Below are 20811 nucleotides of genomic sequence, written 5' to 3'. Positions count from 1 at the left end.
AGTGGGTGGGGAAGGTAGGGAGCTGGAAAGGACCGTGAATGCAAGTATACATTTTCTGACTTTTACCACCATATATATGGAACTATAATTTGGTTTTGATTCATTAACTTTATCAACGCTTCTGTTTGTATTTTTAAAGCACTTGAAGACACTTCGTCACCCTTGCTTGCTCAGATTTTTATCTTGCACTGTGGAAGCAGATGGCATTCATCTTGTCACTGAGCGAGTACAGCCTCTGGAAGTGGCTCTGGAGACACTGTCTTCTGCAGAGGTCTGTGCTGGGATCTATGACGTATTGCTGGCTCTTATCTTCCTTCATGACAGAGTAAGTTACCTGGACACAGTCTGCGTCACGGGCTTTGATGTGGACCGGAGTTGGTGTGTGGGGTGGTGCTTGTAAATCATGGCATGTAGAGAAATCATAAGTTACCTATCCTCATTAGAGAGCTTCCTGAGGAAGGTAGCACACTGGAAGGCACAAGAGGTGCGACAGACAGACAGACGGTTTGTTGGATGGGCAACGGGTTCTCCGTCCCCGGGCAGTTATTTATAGAACTTTATTTCAGTTTACTGTAGCCTCCCTCTAGTTTTGAATAAGTCTTTACCTAAAATTAGCTACAGCTGGTATTTGTTATGAAGTCAGAGATAAAGGTTTAATATCAGTGCTGCTGTGGACCGAAGTTCCTATTTGTTTTCAGGAGTTTTGTTCCATTTTAGATTTTGGAGAAAGAAATGACCATTTCTTAGAAAGAGGCAGAGTTTTACACACCCCTTCCTGTTTGAGTGTGTGTCAGCAGTGCGAGTCAGCCCCTGAGCACTGTGGGGATAAAGGGGATAAAGCGGTAGTTCCTATGTTTACCCCTGGTCTATTTCTTGACAGTATTATTGAGCTACTGTTTCTTACTGGAATTTACATTCTGAAGTATTAAGGCCTTTGGCAGCCCCCTAAGATTAAAAAGTACCAGTCACAGTTTAGAAACATTTGCATTTGACTCATCTTAATGTATGTTTTTTTTTTTAATTTTCTGTTAATGGGAGACAGACTCTCCAAATATCACTCTGGATTTATCATCTCTTAAAAGTATATCTAAGATTCACATAAGAATTATTATTAATGCTACACTGTGGAGGAATATTTTCTTTGTTGGAGAAAGTGCATGCATGTGGTAAAAATTTTGAATAGTATGAGAGTGCATATAGGGAAGAGTCAGTCCTTGTCCCCTCCTTGAATCCAGGGCCCCACTTCTCTGCAGAGGCAGCCATGGTGATCAGTGTATTAGTCCAGGGATGTTCTTTGTGCATATGAAGCAAATATCTGTATGCTTATTCTCCTTTATTTTTTCTCAAATGGAAACATACCATACATACTATTCTAAATCTCCCTTTAAAATATATATATCTTAGAGTATTTTATATAAAAGTATGTACATATTTGATCTACTGGGTAGAATCTTTAAAATGCACTTGTCTACTGGAATGATTTCTGGTTTGGGGAAAAAAACATATACTTCAACCCTCTTCTCATTTTATTCCCTCTTATTTGACTGTACTGTTTTCTATAGTTTTAAATTTGGTTCTTCTGTTGTCTGTGGGATATTTCTGGTGGTCCTTATCATTCCATTTTCCTCTACTTCAGGCAGAATTTTTTAAATGCCTACTGACAAGATTTCAGGTGAAGTGGATCTGGGTTCGTGATAGAATGTAGGTGAGAAAGAATTTAGAGGAGAAAATTAATACAGTAACCTATGGGAGCAAAGATAAACTTTACCTCCAAAGGCATTGGAAGCAAACAATATAGGTTATAAAGACCTATACATTTATGTGTAAGGCCACTTGTATCTCCCGACTCCCATGGAGATGGGGATGTGCAGTGGCTTTCGTGTCATTGTTGCCCTCCCTCACCAGGCAGGGGGAGATAACAGAAGCCTTCCATTGTATTTTTCCTTTTTTTCTAACCTCATAATGCTTAAGCAGTCTCATTCAATTTGTTATTCCTTAAAGTTGCAATTCCATTTATTATGCCAAAGGTGGGAAGACTTGCCATGATCTTTTTTTGGTGATTAGTGTTTAGTTTTTTAAAACTTCTACTTTAAAAATTGGATTGGCAGTCTTCTTCCTGTTCTTTTTTTCCAGGGACACCTAACACACAACAATGTCTGCTTGTCGTCTGTGTTTGTGAGTGAAGATGGGCACTGGAAGCTGGGGGGAATGGAGACAGTCTGTGCAGTTCCTCAGGCGACACCAGAGGTAAGCCAGGTGTGGGTCCTCTTTGTTATTCAGAATTCGAGAGCATTTTGCTATGTGGGTCTCACCTGGGGACTGCCCTTCCATGTTAGGGTGATCTTAGATGTGGAGACTTGACTTTTTTGTCAATGCTCATATTCATAGAATTGTAGGATTTTATTCTTCAGAAGGGCACTAGGGATCATTTATTCTATTCTCCTCGTTTTATAGCTGAGGAGCCTGAGACTGAGAGAGGCAAAATGGCTTGGTCAAATTTTTAATTAAATCCCCCTCCTCTCTGCTGCTGTAGTGCCCTGTACTTAATTGTACCACTTAATGTTTAATGTTGAAATTACCTTTATGTGTCTGTCTTCTTTACCCATGGTTGAGCTTGAGGGTGTGATAGTCTCTTACATTTATCTTTATGTCTCCCCCCAAAATAGTGCCTGGCACATATTAGGTACTCAGGAAGAGTTCATTGAATAATCGTCTAAGTTGTACAGAGTCATTCGTTATGTCCTAACAGCTGGAAATAGGACCTGTGCATCTTAACTCCTCCTACTGGGCAGTGTTGTTACTCCCTATGGTACTTCTTATAATTAAGCCTGACAGAGATCTACAAATTTCCATCCTAGGCTGAGGAACCTTTCTATTCTCTGTTTTGTTTCTTGTTTTCACCATTTTGCATGTTGCCACTAGGCTTACTTTTTCTTTAAAAAAGAAAAACCACTCCCATCATAATATCCCGACTGGAGTGGTGGCTGACTGACTTCCTGGCCCAGCCTGACTTCCCTGTTTGCGTGTGTGCGGCTCCCCAACGTGGGCCTTGGTGAATGTGCACCTGCAGGAGCTCTTGCTCAGTGCAAATGCGACTTCCACCACGAAGACGCTCCTCTGCTTGTTTCTGCCCCTGTTGATCACTGTCTTCTCAGGATTCACCTTACATCTGCGTAGTATAACTGCATGTAGTCCTTTCTGCAGGATATGTTCTGCATTCTTTCCCATGGCATATAAGGCCCTTCGCAGTCTCTTCCCCAGCTCACCTTCGGCTTCATTTACACTCAAAGCTGTTGAGCTATGTTCTCTGTCCTGCTCCGTGCAGCTCAGCTGTGTTCTCGGACGTGCGGTACTCCTTCACCTCCTTCCTTTGTGTGCCCTTCTGTGGCTGGGAGGCCTTTCTTCCCCTGGGCTCTCTGGACAATGTAAGATGAAGCTGAAGTCTAAGATCTAGCTAAGTCTCCTCTTTGCGAAGCCTTCCCCCGGGCTTTCCCTACCCAACAAAATTAGTGGCTCCTTCTGTGCCTCCACGGCACTCAGCACATGCTACTGAAGTTCTTACTTCACATTTTAGGTCGTGGTACCTGGCTGGGGGCAGGGCATTTATTGCCTTCATTTTGTATTCCTAGTGCCCTAAATGGTGTTTGGGACATGTGAGCTCTTGAAAAATAATCCTGGAATCAGTGAATGAATGGACTTGTTCTGTGGATGTTGGTTTTGTCTCTGTAGCTTACAAGGTCCTCAAGTTGTATATCTCAGCAAGCCTTAAGGTTGACTTGATTCAGGGAGAAGACTAACGATAGACATGTTCTATGCTAGAAAAGCCTTTTATTTGTTAATGTCTATGCAGGATGAGAAAGAAGTACTCTTAATTTGCGTATAAGGCAGTCAGATACAGAGATGTCTCTGAACAGCAGAGGGTGTCTGTTAACCCATCTAAAGTGGAGACGAAAGGGAACTAAAATTTATTCTCTTAAGTCTTGTGCTGTGTCAGGTACTGTATTTACATTTGTTATCAGGAAGATTTTTAATTTGTGTATTTAATGTGTGGCATTGGTTTGAAGGTTTCATTGCTGCTGTTTCCATTGCTTGTTTCGTCTGTAACTTGGTGGAAGAGGTTGGTTCACAAGCGTATGTGTGAATTATTTTCCTTAATTTATTTCCCTGTCTAGTTTCTGAGGAGTATTCAGTCAGTAAGAGACCCAGCGTCTGTCCCCCCTGAAGAGATGGTAAGATGATACACTTCACTTGTAACAAAGGCTTCTTAGTGTACCTAAATGTGAAACTTAGAAAACTTTCCTCTGCCCACCTCTTTCTTTGCTAAGTTATAGACACCTCATGATTCCTTGACCTTAAAGGCTTCTGAGATTAATCTTATCACCATGGCAGGGAGCCTTTTTCTTGACACTCAGCTTACATTTTTGGTGTTATAGACACCTATGATATTGTGTAAAGATACCTCATTGTGAATGGGGTTGGTGCTTCATACCCATTTCATGGTAAATCTTTGTACTTTGCTAGAAGCCGAAAGGGATGGAGAAGCAACACCCCAACCCTTTCCTGTGCTACACCCAAGCCATTCATCTGCCTGTCTGCCATTAGTTAGGATTCCAAGATGTGTAGAAGAGTGATTATTAATATTATGGTGCTGGTAAAGAAAGATTATATTTGAGCCATCCCTGATGACCTAGTAGTTAAAGTTCGATGTGCTCCGTCCGCTATGTCAGCCTGGGTTTGGTTCCCGGGCATGGAACCACACCACTCGTCTGTGAGTAGCTACGCTGTGATGGCGGCTCACATAGAGGAAATAGAAGGACTAGTAGTTATTCTTTGGGGAAAAAAAGATTATATTTACTAAAAAATTTGAAAGCAGTTGCTCCCTCTAAACTTGTTCTTATAACTATAAACATTTATCCCCAAAGACATATTTAGTGTGCTTTACAGGAAATACAAACCCAACTGTAAACTTACAAGTATAGACCTAAGACTTGAAGTAAATCAGATTTATCCAAATCAGTACTATGTGTATATTCTAGTTTTTATCAAACTGATCATTTGTGGGTTTTAAATTTAGGGCTCCTGACCAGCATTTTGAGAAAAAAATAAAATAAAATAGAAAATATCATTGATTATCTTAGGTAGTAAGGCTAAGTATTGTTTCATGAAACTTTGTTTCCTTTATGTGTGTATTTATACATATGTGTGTATACTGATAATAGTAAATAATACATTTTTTACTCTGGGTTGCAGTCAAAAATATTTTTGAAAACCACAGACGTATATCATATTCTAACCTTTTTTTTTTCTTTTTACCTTTGATATCTTAAAATTTTTGATAAATTCTATTCACTAATAGTTTTAAGAGTCTATAAAATCAGTGTGTGGTACTATGTAGTTAGCCTGGTATAATAAATACAAAAATGGGAGAAAGTGCTTCAGAGAACATTAGAAATGGTTAATAAGGCAGATCCTCTGGTTTTAATGGTCTTTACTACTTTTAGTCTCCAGAATTCACAACTCTGCCAGAGTCACATGGACATGCCCGGGATGCCTATTCATTTGGGACGTTGGTGGAAAGTTTGCTCACAATCTTAAGTGAAAAGGGTGAGTCGGAGTTACTACTGCATCCACAGAATAAGTAGGAAAACCATCCATGGCCCGTTCTGTGTGGATTCAGAGGACTGCAGTCTGATCCTAGTAAGGAACCTACTGCTTACCAAGTAACTTGTTTAGGGCAGATCTTAATGGCAGTGAGGAAAGAAGCTGTAGGTTTCTTTACTTTGCATAGTTAAAAGAATTTTAAGTAGAAAACACTTTGAACTATGGCTATCGGTATCTTATTATTATCTTATTAATTGGTATTGGTATTTATGGTCTAAAGATGCTATTCCTTATTGAGCCAGCCAATAAGTAAATGAGTGCTGTTATTGATTTATGTCTAATAACCTGAAGAATAGAATAAGGTTCAAGCATTTTTATTAATTTCTAAATCAAGCTTAACTTTTCTTTATTCTTTCAAAGTCCTTTTGATTTTTTCTTCTTGATGTAATTTACACATTACTTTTTTCTTTTTTGTTTGTTTTTTTCTTTTTTTCTTGTTTTTTTTTGTGAGGAAGATCAGCCCTGAGCTAACATCTATGCTAATCCTCCTCTTTGTGCTGAGGAAGACCGGCTCTGAGCTAACATCTATTGCCAATCTTCCTCCCTTTTTCCCCAAAGCCCCAGTAGGTAGTTGTATGTCATAGTTGCACATCCTTCTAGTTGCTATATGTGGGACGTGGCCTCAGCATGGCTGGAGAAGCGGTGCGTCGGTGCGCGCCTGGCATCGGAACCCAGGCCGCCAGTAGCAGAGCACACGCACTTAACCGCTAAGCCATGGGGCCGGCCCCACACATTACTTTTTTCATTTGTTGCCCCTTTAAAGCCCAAGCTACTGAACGCATTTTCTTTTTCTCCTCCGAGTTCTCTCACGGCATGCTCAGCAGCCTGCTTCAGTCTCCTCCAACCACTCCCGGCCCTCAGTTGTCCATTCGTTAAGTACTGGGGTCCATGTCACATTAGGCCCCTTCCTGGCTTGTGTATCTCGCAGTGCTGAACCTTTGTGTGGTTCTCATGCAGTTTCTTCTACCAGGCTATACAGCATTCTGAAGTTCTAAGCACCAGTTAGCTGTCGGCTCTAAACTGTCCCAGCCTAAACACTTGAGAATCCTAAGGCCCTAAGGCATCCCCTATGGGTAATGGACTCACTGCTTTCCACTGTGTCTAGAATGGTGGCAACTATGAACCATCCTTGGGAGAATTGAAAATATAGTCATTCAAATAACTTTCTGTGTTGTGTGGATGAGGAAGCCTGGTTGAAAAGACCCTTGAACCTGCCACTTTTTAAACCTTCTCTTTTAGGCCTGAGTTGCGTTAAACTGATCAGGAAATGAGAGGGATAGAAGGGGAGGCCGGTGGGGTGGGGTTGGAGGTGTTGGCAGGACCGTTTTCTACACCTGCCAAGGAGTTTGGCTTAAGGCAAGTAGGACGCTGTTGAGCAACAGCCAGGGCTTTGTTTGTTTGGGCTTTTCCAGGTTGGTTTTTGCTCTCGTCAGTCTCCAGCTATAGCGGTCCTGAAAAGAGGGAGAAGGCACTGGAAACTAACTGTCGCTCTGGATTTCAGTTTCAGCGGATGTTCTCTCCAGCTTCCAACAGACCTTGCACTCAACTTTGCTGAATCCCCTTCCAAAATGTCGGCCAGCGCTCTGCACCCTACTGTCCCATGACTTCTTCAGGTGAGGGCACCTAGGATGACATGCCGGCTGCTTCCCACTGCTGCCAGCCTGTTCTCTTGTACATTGCACTCCAATGGTGGCTTTTGGAGGACCAAATATACAGTCCCTTTTGTGTTGTTGTTGTTGTTGTTAATTATTAGGAGAGATTGAATTATCCACATGAGAAAATAGAGGGAGAAGTTGGGTTGCCTCTCAGATTCCTATCCTTAGAGTTTTAGAAATCTTTGTCATGAAGGCATGGGTTAGAATTTATAGCCAGGTTCCTTAAGGCTTCTGATTGTGAAGAAGCCAAGCTGTGTCCAGTGGTTGACACTTGTATGTTAATGGAGAAACTTAATGAACATGGCCTCTCCTTTCTGCTGCCATTGTATTATTGATATGAGTTTGTTATTGTTGACTTCTTTTTTGTTGGTGGGGGAAATGAGCTTATTTTTCTTTAGGCAGAAGATTGTTTTTTGTCTAGTGATATGATGGAAGAGCCAAGAAGTCAGTGTAGAGGAAGGGGCACCATATCACTGTGAATGCTACCGGTGGATTCAGAGATGGTTTTCAACCTCTTTTCAAGGTTAATTTTAATTATGTGTCCTTCATTTTTTTATTTCCACGACCGCAGAACTTCTGCAAAGGTTAATTCCACATTCATGACTTTTATTAGCAAAATCAGTCTTATGTCAGTTTTGAAACTAAAAATCTTGATGTGTTTGCAGTCGGAGAGCCTGAGAAAAACCAGAGTGAAGGGAGAGCTAATATTATCCCTGGAGGGAGGAGAAATTGCCTCTAGGGTAGGACTCGGGGGGTTGTTATTATTAAACAAAGCAGAGGGGATGGTTTCATTGTAGTTATTAGGATTTTGTCATTTGTGTTTCAAAGAAACTGTTCAAAACCTTTCCCTTACAAGAGTCTCTTAACCAAGATATTTCTGTGTCCTTTGGATGATTCATAGTAATAGTTTACTTACTTTGATAGAAAGTCTCTACAAAGAATAATCATCCTTTACAGTAAGTAGATTCTCTAATCACGGTGTGTGATAAGAGTTCTTTAGTAAGAATTGTATTTTAAACAGAGGGGAGAAGAAAGCCAAAAACACACACCAGCATCCCCTTCCCGAAATCAGAGTGTTACCTAGGAGGAGAAAACCCAGCCAGAGACAGAAGGAACCAGGCCAGCATCTCTTGCTGAGGCAGCTGAACCAGTTTGATTAGACTTCAGTTATGATGTTGGTGCTTTTTCTCCTCTACTAAGCCGGAGGGAAACAGGTGTAAATATAAAATGTGGAGACCAGGTGGTTAGCCGGGCTTATGAGGGCTGCTGTGTAAGGAGGTGGAGGCTGCGTTCCAAAGCGTCCTTCCCAGGGGCAACTCTCCCATAGAGTAGGACGTGAGCGGCGCTCCCTTGGAGCTGAGCCGTCCGCAGCCTTCGTGACTTTCTGGCTGCGCTGCAGGAAAGTGACCACTCCCACCACTCTCCCCTGCCTGGCTGAAAGAATGACCAAACAACCTACAACAGGAGAAATGAGAAGATTCCTGTGACTTGTACAAGCAATTCCTCTTTTCCCAACTCTCTTTAATAGTTTTTACTTCACCAAAGGAGACTTGAGAATCAACAACTATTTTGTGATGGTAGTACCATTTCTTTCTCCAGGATATTTCATTTAACCACATCCTATTACAATAAAAAATTTGGATGAGGGCCCGGTGGCGTAGCGGTTAAGTGCGTGCGCTCTGCTTCAGCGGCCTGCGGTTCATAGGTTCGGATCCGGGCATGGACCGATGCACCACTTGTCAAGCCATGCTGTGGCGGCCTCCCATATAAAGTAGAAGAAGATGGGCACGGATGTTAGCCCAGGGCCAATCTTTCTCAGTAAAAAGAGGAGGATTGGCACCGGATGTTAGCTCAGGGCTGATCTTCCTCATCAAAAAAAAAAAAATTTGGATGATTACGATGATTATTAAAACCACAAAGTTAGTTAGCATTTGTGTGTGCACGTGTTTGTGTGTGAGCATGTATCCTCTTCACAGATCTCTTTGATATTCTTAAAATATTAGATTCCCTAATGTTCCATAGTATTTGTCTCAAAAGCTACTAAGTTATAATAGAATCTTCTAAATGGCATAAGAGAATGCTCTTTGCTGAATATTTTTATAGTATGGTCTGTGATTATGACTTCAATCTTTAACATGTCTTCTCTAATCTCTTGTCCTGCATGTTATTTTTGTTTTTGGCATTTAGGAATGATTTTCTAGAAGTTGTGAATTTCTTGAAAAGTTTAACATTGAAGAGTGAAGAGGAAAAAACTGAATTCTTCAAGTAAGTTCAGAAAGTTAACACCTTAAAATTCAGTGACTTGGATTAAGACCATGTAATCACTTCAGGTATTCTAGAGAGGATGGTCAGACATTTGGCCTCTTTAACAAAGTTTGCTGAACATTTCCTCTGTGTCAGGCTTTCTGCTGGGCCCTGGGATGGATGGTTCTGGTGAGGGACACAGACTGATAACCCTTCAACAGTGGTAGAGCTTGCAGGGTGTCCTGAGTACACAGGACAGGGAGAAGGTAGTGAGAGGCAGCATTCTAGGCAGAGGGGCAACACGAACGAATGCACAAAGGCAGGACACAGTGTGTCTTTTGTGTGGAACGACACACAGCAGTGTCCTGTTGGAGGGCAAATTCCAAGACAAGGACTAGTGAGAGGTGGGCACCCTTGTACGTGGTGGTGAGGAGTACTGACATTATTTAAGCAGTGAACTTCAGGCACTGAAGCCACTGAAGGAGTGAAAGCAGGCAGTGAAATGGGTAAATCTCCCTGTAAAGATGGGTTAGTCTGTTGTCTGTGGAGGGCACAGGCTTAACTCATGTCAGACTTGGATTGGTTAATAGACCGTAGTAGTCAGGGCAGTAAATGTGAGGACGCACATAAAGGCATTGATGGTACACTGAAGGACACTGAGATAAGAAAGATTTAAAAGATAAAATTAGCAAGCCTTAGTGATTATCAGCAAATGAATTAGAGAATGCTGGAGGAGAGGACCTAATGTGCAGGGAAAATCATGAATTGGGTGTTCAATGTGTTAGCTGGAAGTGTCTGTGGAACTTTAGGTAGAGATGTACCTGGGTGTTTGGCCACGTGGGTCTGAAACTCAGCAGAGAAGTGTTAGCTGGAAGTGTCTGTGGAACTTTAGGTAGAGATGTACCTGGGTGTTTGGCCACGTGGGTCTGAAACTCAGCAGAGAAGTGTAAGCTGATGAGCTCGAGGTGAATATTAGGGTTCCTCAGCCTGTAGATGTTGACGTTTTCCCAGAGAAAGTGGGGAGCATGAGAAGGACAGTGGGTCTAAATTATAACTCGGGGGTACCCAGCCTCGTAAGGGGGCTGGTGGGGAGGGAGTGGCTGATGAATGAGACAAAGAAGCGACGGTTAGAGGAGATTCAGAGAGAGCCAGGAAGGCTGGTACTCCCAACGGAGTAGGGAATTTTAGAAAGGTCAGAAGAATCCACACATGCCTGCTCCCTTGGCACTCAGGGCAGCACTGGTAGCCTTGTCTTAGAAAGAGCTGTTTCAGCAGAGTGAGTCAGAGTGCAGGGAACTGAGAAGTGATGGAAGGTGAGAAAGTAGACATTGGGTAAAACCTGAAAAGTTCAGAGAGGAGAGAACTTAGCATTGCTAAAGAAGGAAATGGAGTCAAGGGAAGGACATTTTTAAGGACGCAAGAGATGTGAGTATGTTTGTAGGAGGAGGGAACGGAGCGAGTGGAGGGAGCATTTGAAGCCCAGCCGTGTTGGGGGGATTGTCGGTGATGGTCCTGGAAGAGAAGGAGATGTTGGGGCAGTGGCTAGATGGGGTGGCCTTAGATAGGGAAGGCCCTCACCCTTGGTACCAGGAAAGGAGATAGGAATAAGTATGGATGTAGACCTGTTTGTCAGTAGTGGCCTAGGGGCTTGAAGGAGATGATGCATGATGGGACCTATTTCCTAATAAAGATTATCTGCCAACGGTGATTGTGTAGTGGGATATTATTACTACTAATACCTAATATCTACACGTTTCTTAACAGTGTTTTTATATATGTTGTTTTAATTTAATAAGTTTAGTAACAAAAGCCTGTATTTTGTTTACTGTGAAAACTTTAGATGATCTAATATCCTACATCTTTTAAATGTGAAGAAAGTACCTTTTATTGACTAGAAAGCCTCTGGCTTATTAAAGGAAGAAGGAGGACACCTCTGCTATTAATAAAGGGCAATTTGTTGAAACATTTTCTAGCTTGGATTGGAGATAGTGTGTGTGCTGACTAGCTGCCTCGCCTCACGCCTTCTGCATTTTTCTTAAATACCTGGGGACCAACATGTTCACCTTCCCTAGCTTCCTATCACTTTGGTGGAAGTGGGAGAGAGGCCAGATGTGTCTAAACTGCACAAGTACATTGACACGGTGTCCCGACCAGTCTCCCACGCTTCCCTTCTTTGCCCCCAGGTTTCTGCTGGACAGGGTCAGCTGCCTGTCAGAGGAGTTGATAGCTTCACGGTTGGTGCCTCTCCTGCTCAATCAGTTGGTATTTGCAGAGCCAGTAGCTGTGAAGAGTTTTCTTCCTCATCTGCTTGGCCCCAAAAAAGGTGAGTTTTTTTCCAAAGCATTATTGGTAATTAAGGAGTTGGGGACTATTAGTCCATATTTGAGCAGAGTGAGATTACTGCATGGTGTAGTTAATGTATGGTTCCAAAAATGGAGAACAGTTATTGGCCCCTGATGTGATAACTTTGACTCATACCTGGGTACCAAAGCCCACAGGATAAATATGGACCATCTTCCTGGAGAGTCAGGCTCACTGCACTAAGTAGTATATCAAAAACACACATATATACACATACACACACACATATGTAGGACTAGTCTATGAAATACATATGAAGCTTTAAGACAAGACATATATCTTCAAAGGACGTGTGCATTTGCAGTGAATCATGCAGGCCTGTGCCTCCCGACTTCGCAAGAGCAACCCTTTTATTTTCTACTTTCAGTGGAAAAATTGAAAAGCACTGAGATCACTTTACTTCTTGGAGCTTCATTTTTTTTCTGAGTGAAATGAGGTTATTTCTTTGAAACTTTATAACCTCATAAGCACTATGGATGGTAACACATTGGGTTAGATGTGTTAGCAGTAGTAAAATTCTATAGAATTTTGAGTTCAGTAGAATCCTGCTTTCAGAATTTATTTTCTTAAACGATCTCAATTCAACAAAGCAGCATTACAGGTAACTATGTTACAACATAGAATTTCCTAATCTCTCTACTTTGTCATTCCCTTTAGCCATGAATTTTTCTTTATAGCTCTTCCATCCTATTACTCAGGAGATCCAAGATGAGGGTGTATTTCTGAATCTCCTGGGGAGCTTCTTAAAAATTTGCCTTATGCCTGATCCACTAGTTCGGGGACAGAGCAAGGGCAGGGGTATAGGGGTGTATATATATATATATATATTTTTTTTTAAGGTCCCCAAATTATTCTGATGCAAGTCTCTGTTTGATAACTACTACCATAACGCCTAGGAAGAGACGACCATCCAGCACCAAGTCCTGTTGTAGCATTTAACACCTCTCGGTTTTGCAGATAAAATTGCAACAACAATATCAACCTAATCTAGTATGCGAAATTCCTCACTGATTAAGCATTTTATACATTTAGTATAGGAAGTTATTGATTCAGGATTTCATTAAAATATATAAGCTTTCTTTGTAATATATTAAGTATGATATAGTATTTCAAAAACAGTACTACAAGGTATAGTGTACTTAAGATAATTAAGCCTTGAGTAATTTTGGGTCAACAAAAGAGCTTCCCTTTGGTTTGGGGCATAAGAAGTCAGAAAAATACTTGGAATGTGTGTGGAGTTCTGGGCTCAGTTTATGAATTGTGCTTAGCTCCTTTCACTGAAGTGACAACTTGTTTTTTCATCTGTAACCACCTCTGATGCGGGGTAGACCATGCGCAGGGAGAAACCCCTTGCCTGCTCTCACCAGCCCTGTTCCAGTCGCGGGTGATCCCCGTGCTGCTCCAGCTGTTTGAGGTTCACGAGGAACATGTGCGGTTGGTGCTGCTGTCCCACCTCGAGGCCTACGTGGAGCACTTCACTCAGGAGCAGCTGAAGAAAGTCATCTTGCCACAGGTCAGAGACAGTTGGCGGTCGGGTGGTGACAGAGCCGTCCACAGAAAGGCGAGGAAAGTGGTGGGCAAAGTAGGTGCTGGTGTTTGGGGGGCTGTGAGGAAGAAGAGCATTCTGGAGTATTAAGGTAATAGCTTAGAAGGCCTAGAGGCAGCAGTTCGGTTTAAAAGCCAACTGGAATACAAAGGGCTGAGATTAAAATTGCATTTACATTCCATTCACATAGGCAAATCAATTAAACTAACATATTTGGTCTTAACCTGAGAAAAACTATCATTCTGTTTGCTAATTCTTTGGGGAAAATGAACAAGAATCATTTGTGGAATGCTTTGTGAACATAAACTGTAAGTATCCATAATTAAATTACTATAAAATAATCAAATTTTAGCTGAGAGGAACGTGAGATTATTCATATCAGTGGTTTTCAGCCTGTTTATCAGCCACCAGGGACCCTTGTTATGATTCATCCACTCAAGGGCTCCAGGTTTGTCTTGGTTTCTTGTGACTAATATAAAAAATTACCACACACTGTGTGAGTGAAAACAATAGACATCTATTCTCTCACAGTTCTGGAGGCCAGAAGTCTGAAATCAAGGTGTCAGCAGGACCATGCTCCCTCTGAAGGCTCTAGGGGAAAATCCTTCCTTGCCTTTTTCCTAGCTTCTGGTAGCTCCTGTGTCTTCTGTCTTCATGTGGCCTTTTAATAAGGATGCCGGTCATTGGATTTAGGGTCCACTCTAACCAGTATGACCTCATTTTAAGGTCACATTCTGGGTGGACATGAACTTTTGGGAGACATTATTCAACTCAGTATGAGGTTTTAAAAGATTTTGTCAGCCACATGGTATCTTTCAAATAATCGTTTGAATTATTTTCCTTTGAGATTAATTTATTTAAAGATTGTTTATAAGGCCTGGTTTTATGCCAGGTCTTGTGCTTAGGTACTGGGGCCATAGAGATATGTAACACACTCCCTGCTTTCAAGGAGCTAGTAGGTGGGAAAGATCGATGTTTGTTATCTGCTGCTGTATAATAAACCACCCCAAAACGTGGTGCCTTAAAATGATAATCATTGTATTTTTATCACAACTCGTTGGATTGACTGGGTTCAGCCTGGGGGTTCTATTGCTCCACGTGGTGTCAGCTGAGGCAACAGTTATCTGGTGCCCCATCGGGGCCAACACATGCAAAATAGCTGCTTGGCACCTCGGAGGGGACGGCTGAAAGGCTGTGCTTAGCTGGGACCTTGGGACAGCTGGGCCTGTCCATGAAGTCTCAGGTTGTCTAAGGGCCTCTATCCCCCCGTGTGACATCTCCACTTGATTTCTCTAGTAGGGTGGGTGGACTTCTTACATAGCTGCCCAGGGCTACCAGACGTGCCAAAACTGCCTTCTTAAGGCATAGGTTGGGAACTGACAGTGTCACATCTGTCATGTTCTCTTGGTTAAAGTGAGTCACAAAAGTCAGCCCAGGTTCACTGTGGAATGGGTTTGTACAAGGGCATGGATACATGCCTTGAATCTATAGATTGTTTTGGGTACTGTGGACATTTTAACAATACTAATTCTTCCAATCCATGAGCATGGTATATCTTTGCATTTATTTGTGTTGTCTTCAATTTCTTTCATCATTGTCTTATAGTTTTTAGACTACAGGTCTTTCACCTCCTTGGTTAAATTTATTCCTAGCTATTTTATTCTTTTTGATGCAATTGTAAAAGGGATTGTTTTCTTAATTTCTCTTTCTGATATTTTATTATTAGGGTATAGAAATGCAGCAGATTTTTGTATATCAATTTTGCGTCCTGCAACTTCACTGAATTTATTAGTTCTAACAGTTTTTTGGTGGAGTCTTTAGGGTTTTCTATATATAATACTATGTCATCTGCACATAGTGACAGTTTCACTTCTTCCTTTCTGATTTGGATGCCTTTTATTTCTTTTTCTTGCCTATCTCCTCTGGCTAGGACTTTCAATACTATGTTGAATAAAAGTGGCAAGAGTGAGCATCCTTGTATTGTTCTTGATCTTAGGAGAAAAGCTTTCAGTTTTTCACCACTGAGTATGGTCTTAGCTGTGGGCTTGTCACATATGGCCTTTATTATGTTGAGGTACATTCCCTCTATACCTACTTTGTTGAGTTTTTATCATAAATGGATGTTGAATTTTGTCAGATGCTTTTTCTGCATTTATTGAGATGATCGTGTGATTTTTATCCTTCACTTGGTTAATGTGGTGTATTATGTTGATTGACTTGAGGATGTTGAACCATCCGTGCATCCCTGGAATAAATCCCACTTGATCATGGTGTATGAACCTTTAACGTGTTGTTGAATTCTGTTTGCTAATATTTTGTTGAGGATTTTTGCATCTATGTTCATCAGGGATATTGATGTATAATTTTCTTTTCTTGTGGCATCCCTGTCTGGTTTTGGTATCAGGGTAATGCTGGCCTCATGAAATGAGTTTCCTCCTCTTCTATTTTTTGGAAGAGTTTGAGAAGGATTGGTGTTAATTCTTCTTTGAATGTTTGGTAGAATTCACCAGTGAAGCCGTCTGGTCTGGACTTTTGTTTGTTGGGAGGTTTTTGATTACTGATTCAATCTCCTTACTAGAAGTAGGCCTGTTCAAATTTTCTGTTTCTTCATGATTCAGTCTTGGTATGTTCTAGGTTTCTAGGCATTTATCCATTTCTTCTATGTTGTTCAATTTATTAGTGTATAATTGTTCATAGTGATCTCTTATGTATTTCTGTGGTATCAGTTGTCTTCTCTTTCATTTCTGATTTTATTTATTTGAGTTCTCTCTCCTTTTTTCTTGGTGAGTCTAGCTAAAGGTTTATCAATTTAGTTTATTTTTTTCAAAGAACCAGTTCTTAGTTTGATATTTTTCCTATTGTCTTTTTGGTCTCTATTTCATTTATTTCTGCTCTGATTTTTATTTCCTTCCTTCTACTAACTTGGGGCTTCATTTGTTCTTTTTTCTAGTTCCCTGAGGTGTAAAATTAGTTTATCTGAGATTTTTCTTATTTCTTGAGGTGGACGTTTATCCCTAGTAACTTCCCTCACAGAACCGCTTTTGCTACATCCCATAAGTTTTGGTATATTTCCATTTTCATTTGTCTCAAGGTATTTTTTGCTTTCTCCTTTATTTCTTCTTTGACTCATTGGTTGTTCAGTAGCATGTTGTTTAATCTCCACGTATTTGCGAATTTTCCAGTTTTCTTCTTATAATTCATTTCTAGTTTCATACCATTGTGGTTGGAAAAGATGCTTGATATGATTTCAGTCTTCTTAAAATTAAGACTTGTTCTGTGGCCTAACATATGATCTGTCCCAGAGAACGTTCCATGTGCGCTTGAGAAAAATGTGTATTCTGTTGCTTTTGGATGGAATGTTCTGTATATATCTGTTAAGTCTATCTGGACTAATGTGTCAATTAAGGCATATGTTTCCTTATTGATTTTCTGTCTGGATGATCTATCCACTGATGAAATGGGGTATTAAAGTTTGCTACTACTATTGTGTTGCTGTCTGTTTTACCCTTTAGGTCTGTTAATATTTGATTTATTATTTAGGTGCTCCTATGTTGGGTGCATAAATATTTATAAATGTTATATCCTCTTGTTGGATTGACCTTTATCATTATGTAATGCCTTCTTTCTCTTATTACAGTCTTTGTTTTAGAGTCTGTTTTGTCTGGTGTGAGTATAGGTACCTCGACTTTCTCTTTCTCGGTCTCCATTTGCGTGTAGTATTTTCTTCCATCCCTTCACTTTCAGTCTGTGTGTGGCCTTACACCTGAAGTGAGTCTCTTGTAGGCAGCATATAGATGAGTCTTGAATTTTTATCCATTCAGCCACTCTATATCTTTTGATTGGAGTATTTAGATTCTCCAAGAATTTGATAGGAAAATCATCTACGGCCATAACACCCTGAACATGCTCATCTCATCTGACCTCAGACGCTAAGCAGGGTCAGGCCTGGTTAGTACTCAGGAGGGAGACAGCCTGGAATACTGGGTGCTGAAGGCTTAAAAGAGTTGAGCTCTTGGGAGGATTAGGCAGCCTTGGGTCAGAGGCGGGAGCTGACAGGCATCATGGACAAATCTAAAACTGTTCATAGCATTTTAAGCGTAATTTTATGTTATTTCCAATCTATTTGTCTATTTAATTTTGTTTTTATTGTATTTTTTATAGTATCAGTCTGTGATGGATTGGGAGGGGAAAATATCGTCCTTGACCACAGATAGTTTGAGAGCTACTGACCTAGAACATGTATCTAAGATATGATGTTTATCTGAGCAAGCACAGTCTGATTGCAGCCCAACTGCTTGTTTACAGGGGGAGAAAAAGGCCATGTGGTTGTCTACACTTACTACCCGATTCGCTCCTAGGTGTTACTGGGCCTGCGTGATACCAGTGATTCCATTGTGGCAATTACTCTTCACAGCCTAGCAGTGCTGGTCTCTCTACTTGGACCAGAGGTGGTTGTGGGAGGAGAAAGAACCAAGATCTTCAAACGCACTGCCCCAAGTTTTACTAAAACTCTTGACCTTTCTCCAGAAGGTAAGAATGATCAAAAGGTCTAGCTTTTCAATTGTTGTCGTCATTGTTTTAACTTATAATCTAGTATTAACATTATACAAGTAATGCAGGTGAGTTGTATTCAGTCAAATGATACAGAGAATTATAACAAAAAAGTTAATTTCCATCTCCCAGCTCCTTCTGGGGGGTGTAAGGTAACCAACTTTTAATAGTTAAGTGGGAATCCTTTCATCCCTTTTCTTAAGCTCACAAAAAAGACACAAAGATATGTTTACACACACATATATAGGATTTAAGAAAAAACGAGAAAATACTATGCACAATTCTACAACTTGATTTTTTTGTGTAGCAGCTTATCAGGAACTGGCCTCCAGGTCAATACATAGAAATCTAGCTCACCTTTTTTGACAGCTGCCTAATATTTCACTGAATATAATTCATTCAGTGATTTTCCTATTAGTGGATATTGCATCCATTTCTGGATTTTTAACCACTACAGTGCTGCAGAAGATATCCTTATACATGTATCTTTATGTATGTTGGCTTTTATTGCTATAGGATAAAGTCCCAGAAGTCGATTTACTGGGTCAAAGAATATATTTTAAATTTTGATATTGTCAGTTTCCAAAAAGTTTGTAGCAGTTCTTAACAACACTGAATGTTTTTAGGGTCTTTTGATTTTGTTGGCCTATTAGGTGAAAAACTGTTGATTTTTAGATACTTCAAGAAATCCTTATTTCTGATATGTTCCCATTGGATGTTATGTGGGAGGTAGCAATAATTTCTGGTCTTTATAGGCATTTTGTATCAACAGTGTCATTGCTGCTTTGCTCCTGTGTAACCATGAATAGGTCGATGACCTTGTTATGAAACTCTGGATCTCTAATTCATTTCTCATTGATAATGAATAGATAGCATGGAAACAGTTATTAGTAGAAAAGAACTATGAGGTAGACTTTTCTCTGATTTTTATGCCAAGAGAATTTTTAAAGCAACACTGGCTTCCTGAAGTGTTTTTTTTTTTTTTTTGGTGAGGAAGATCAGCCCTGAGCTAACATCCATGCCAATCCTCCTCTTTTAGCTGAGGAAGACTGGCCCTGAGCTAACATCTATTGCCAATCCTCCTCCTTTTTTTCCCTTTTTCTCCCCAAAGCCCCAGTAGATAGTTGTATGTCGTAGTTGCACATCCTTCTAGTTGCTGTATGTGGGACGCGGCCTCAGCATGGCTGGAGAAGCGGTGCGTCGGTGTGCGCCCGGGATCCGAACCTGGGCCGCCCGTAGCAGAGCGTGCGCACTTAACCACTCAGCCACGGGGCCGGCCCCTTCCTGAAGTTTTGAAGAGAGTTCAACTCTTCCTTGGTGCTAATGAGATCAGTGTCACTGTGGCTCCAAGGAGCTTGAATAGGGTGATGTAGAAGCTGCCACCTCTTCAACCATGAAATGCACATACCAAATTGAGTGAGTTCTGTGTGTTATCAGTATTCCTTTTAGCAGAGTACAGCAAGCAGCAAATGAGAGATTTATTTATATTTCGTACCAGAGGAATTTTGGGGGGAGGCGGGGGTATGCATAGTTTTGAGATAAGGCTTGGGGGTCAGTCTTTGGGGGCAGCTTTGCCTGTTGAATTAGCAAAAGTCCACACTCTTAACATCTGTTTTATTTATTGGATGGAGTTGAGAAATCTAGTTCTAGATATTTTATATAGTATCCACCTGGATTACTCTGTAATCCTAATAAGAAACCAAAAAGGCACCAAAGCAGCAGTAGCAGATGAATTTTTATTAAAATAGATTTTCCTGAAGACTTTCTAGGAAGACAGATCAGAGGTCTAGTCCCACTGACTCACCAAGGGAGGCTCTTCATCCAGGATGGCTTGTGAGCCCTGGTGGTAGCCTGCATTCCCCGTTTATAATTAAGAGTGGCCCTTCTGAAGGACGTGGGGGACTGCTGGGGAAGGGGCATGTATAAAGGAGGTACTCGTAGACTTTTTTCCCCCTTCTGTTCTTTTGCAGTTTAGCTGCATGGTCAGACTTAAGAATAACGGCTAATATTGAGGTTTATGAAAAGTGTACCTAAGGGAAATAATAAATAAGTCTGTGTGAGAGCGAGTTGGGTAAGACAATTTAGAGAAGGGGACATTGAGTAAGAAAATTAGGACTTCAGCAGGGAGGATAGTGGCAGAAGTAAGCAGGAGGGTGGAGGGCTTGTAGAGGTCAGGCCTTGGAGGGCGGGGGGTAAAGAGGGGGATGTGGCCTCTTGTGATGACTCACTCCGGCCCTTCCCCTCCGTCTTGCTTTTTTAAGGCAGAGGAAGTATTCCGCCAAAATTTTGCTAGAATCCTTTTGACCAGTGGCCACTCTTAAGTATGAACTTCCTGGTAAACTGTTAAAGACAACGTTTTCTTGAAACAGTTTCTTCCAGTTGGAAGTTAAATGTCCATAACATAAAATTTACCATTTAACCATTTTTAGGTGTAGTTTTGTGGTATTGAGTACATTCACATTGGTGTGCTGGGTACTCTTAGACTTTTATTCTTAAAAGGAAAGTAAGTAGAATCAATTACGGTTTTAAATCACCACCAAAATGTTTTTAAAGGCTGTTAACTGTTATAACTAGGTATTCTAGGGGTTACCTATCGGTCTAATGCAACTCCACCTAATGCTGGAATCCTTTCCAATTCCACACCGTGCTGACACTCAGCCTGTCCTTAAACACCTGTAGGGCAGGCAGTCCATTCCATAACAGGTATGTTTCTTCAGATATTTGAAGATGCTCTCTCTGTCACTTGACCTTTTATCTGCGTTAAATATTTCCACTTCCCACCAAACACGTGAT

The 20811-nt window shown here is 41.0% G+C and overlaps 1 protein-coding gene across 4 annotated transcripts in view; it reads left to right on the top strand.

Moving 5' to 3' along the window:
• The window catches only part of SCYL3 (SCY1 like pseudokinase 3), a 37918-nt gene that overhangs the window by 14159 nt on the left and 2948 nt on the right, over positions 1-20811 (top strand). For all 4 annotated transcript variants that reach the window (XM_087437848.1, XM_004425056.3, XM_087437851.1 and 1 more), the window contains exons 3-11: positions 140-325; positions 2134-2247; positions 4173-4229; positions 5502-5604; positions 7163-7274; positions 9504-9581; positions 11744-11883; positions 13250-13434; positions 17826-17997. In XM_087437848.1, the coding sequence (XP_087293974.1) occupies positions 140-325; positions 2134-2247; positions 4173-4229; positions 5502-5604; positions 7163-7274; positions 9504-9581; positions 11744-11883; positions 13250-13434; positions 17826-17997 (1147 nt within the window). The remainder of the gene's footprint in view (positions 1-139; positions 326-2133; positions 2248-4172; positions 4230-5501; positions 5605-7162; positions 7275-9503; positions 9582-11743; positions 11884-13249; positions 13435-17825; positions 17998-20811) is intronic.

This window comes from Ceratotherium simum, chromosome 2 (assembly GCF_057802395.1).
Source record: "Ceratotherium simum simum isolate JZ-2026a chromosome 2, ASM5780239v1, whole genome shotgun sequence".
NCBI lineage: Eukaryota > Metazoa > Chordata > Mammalia > Perissodactyla > Rhinocerotidae > Ceratotherium > Ceratotherium simum.
This window is presented reverse-complemented; position numbering and strand designations above follow the sequence as displayed.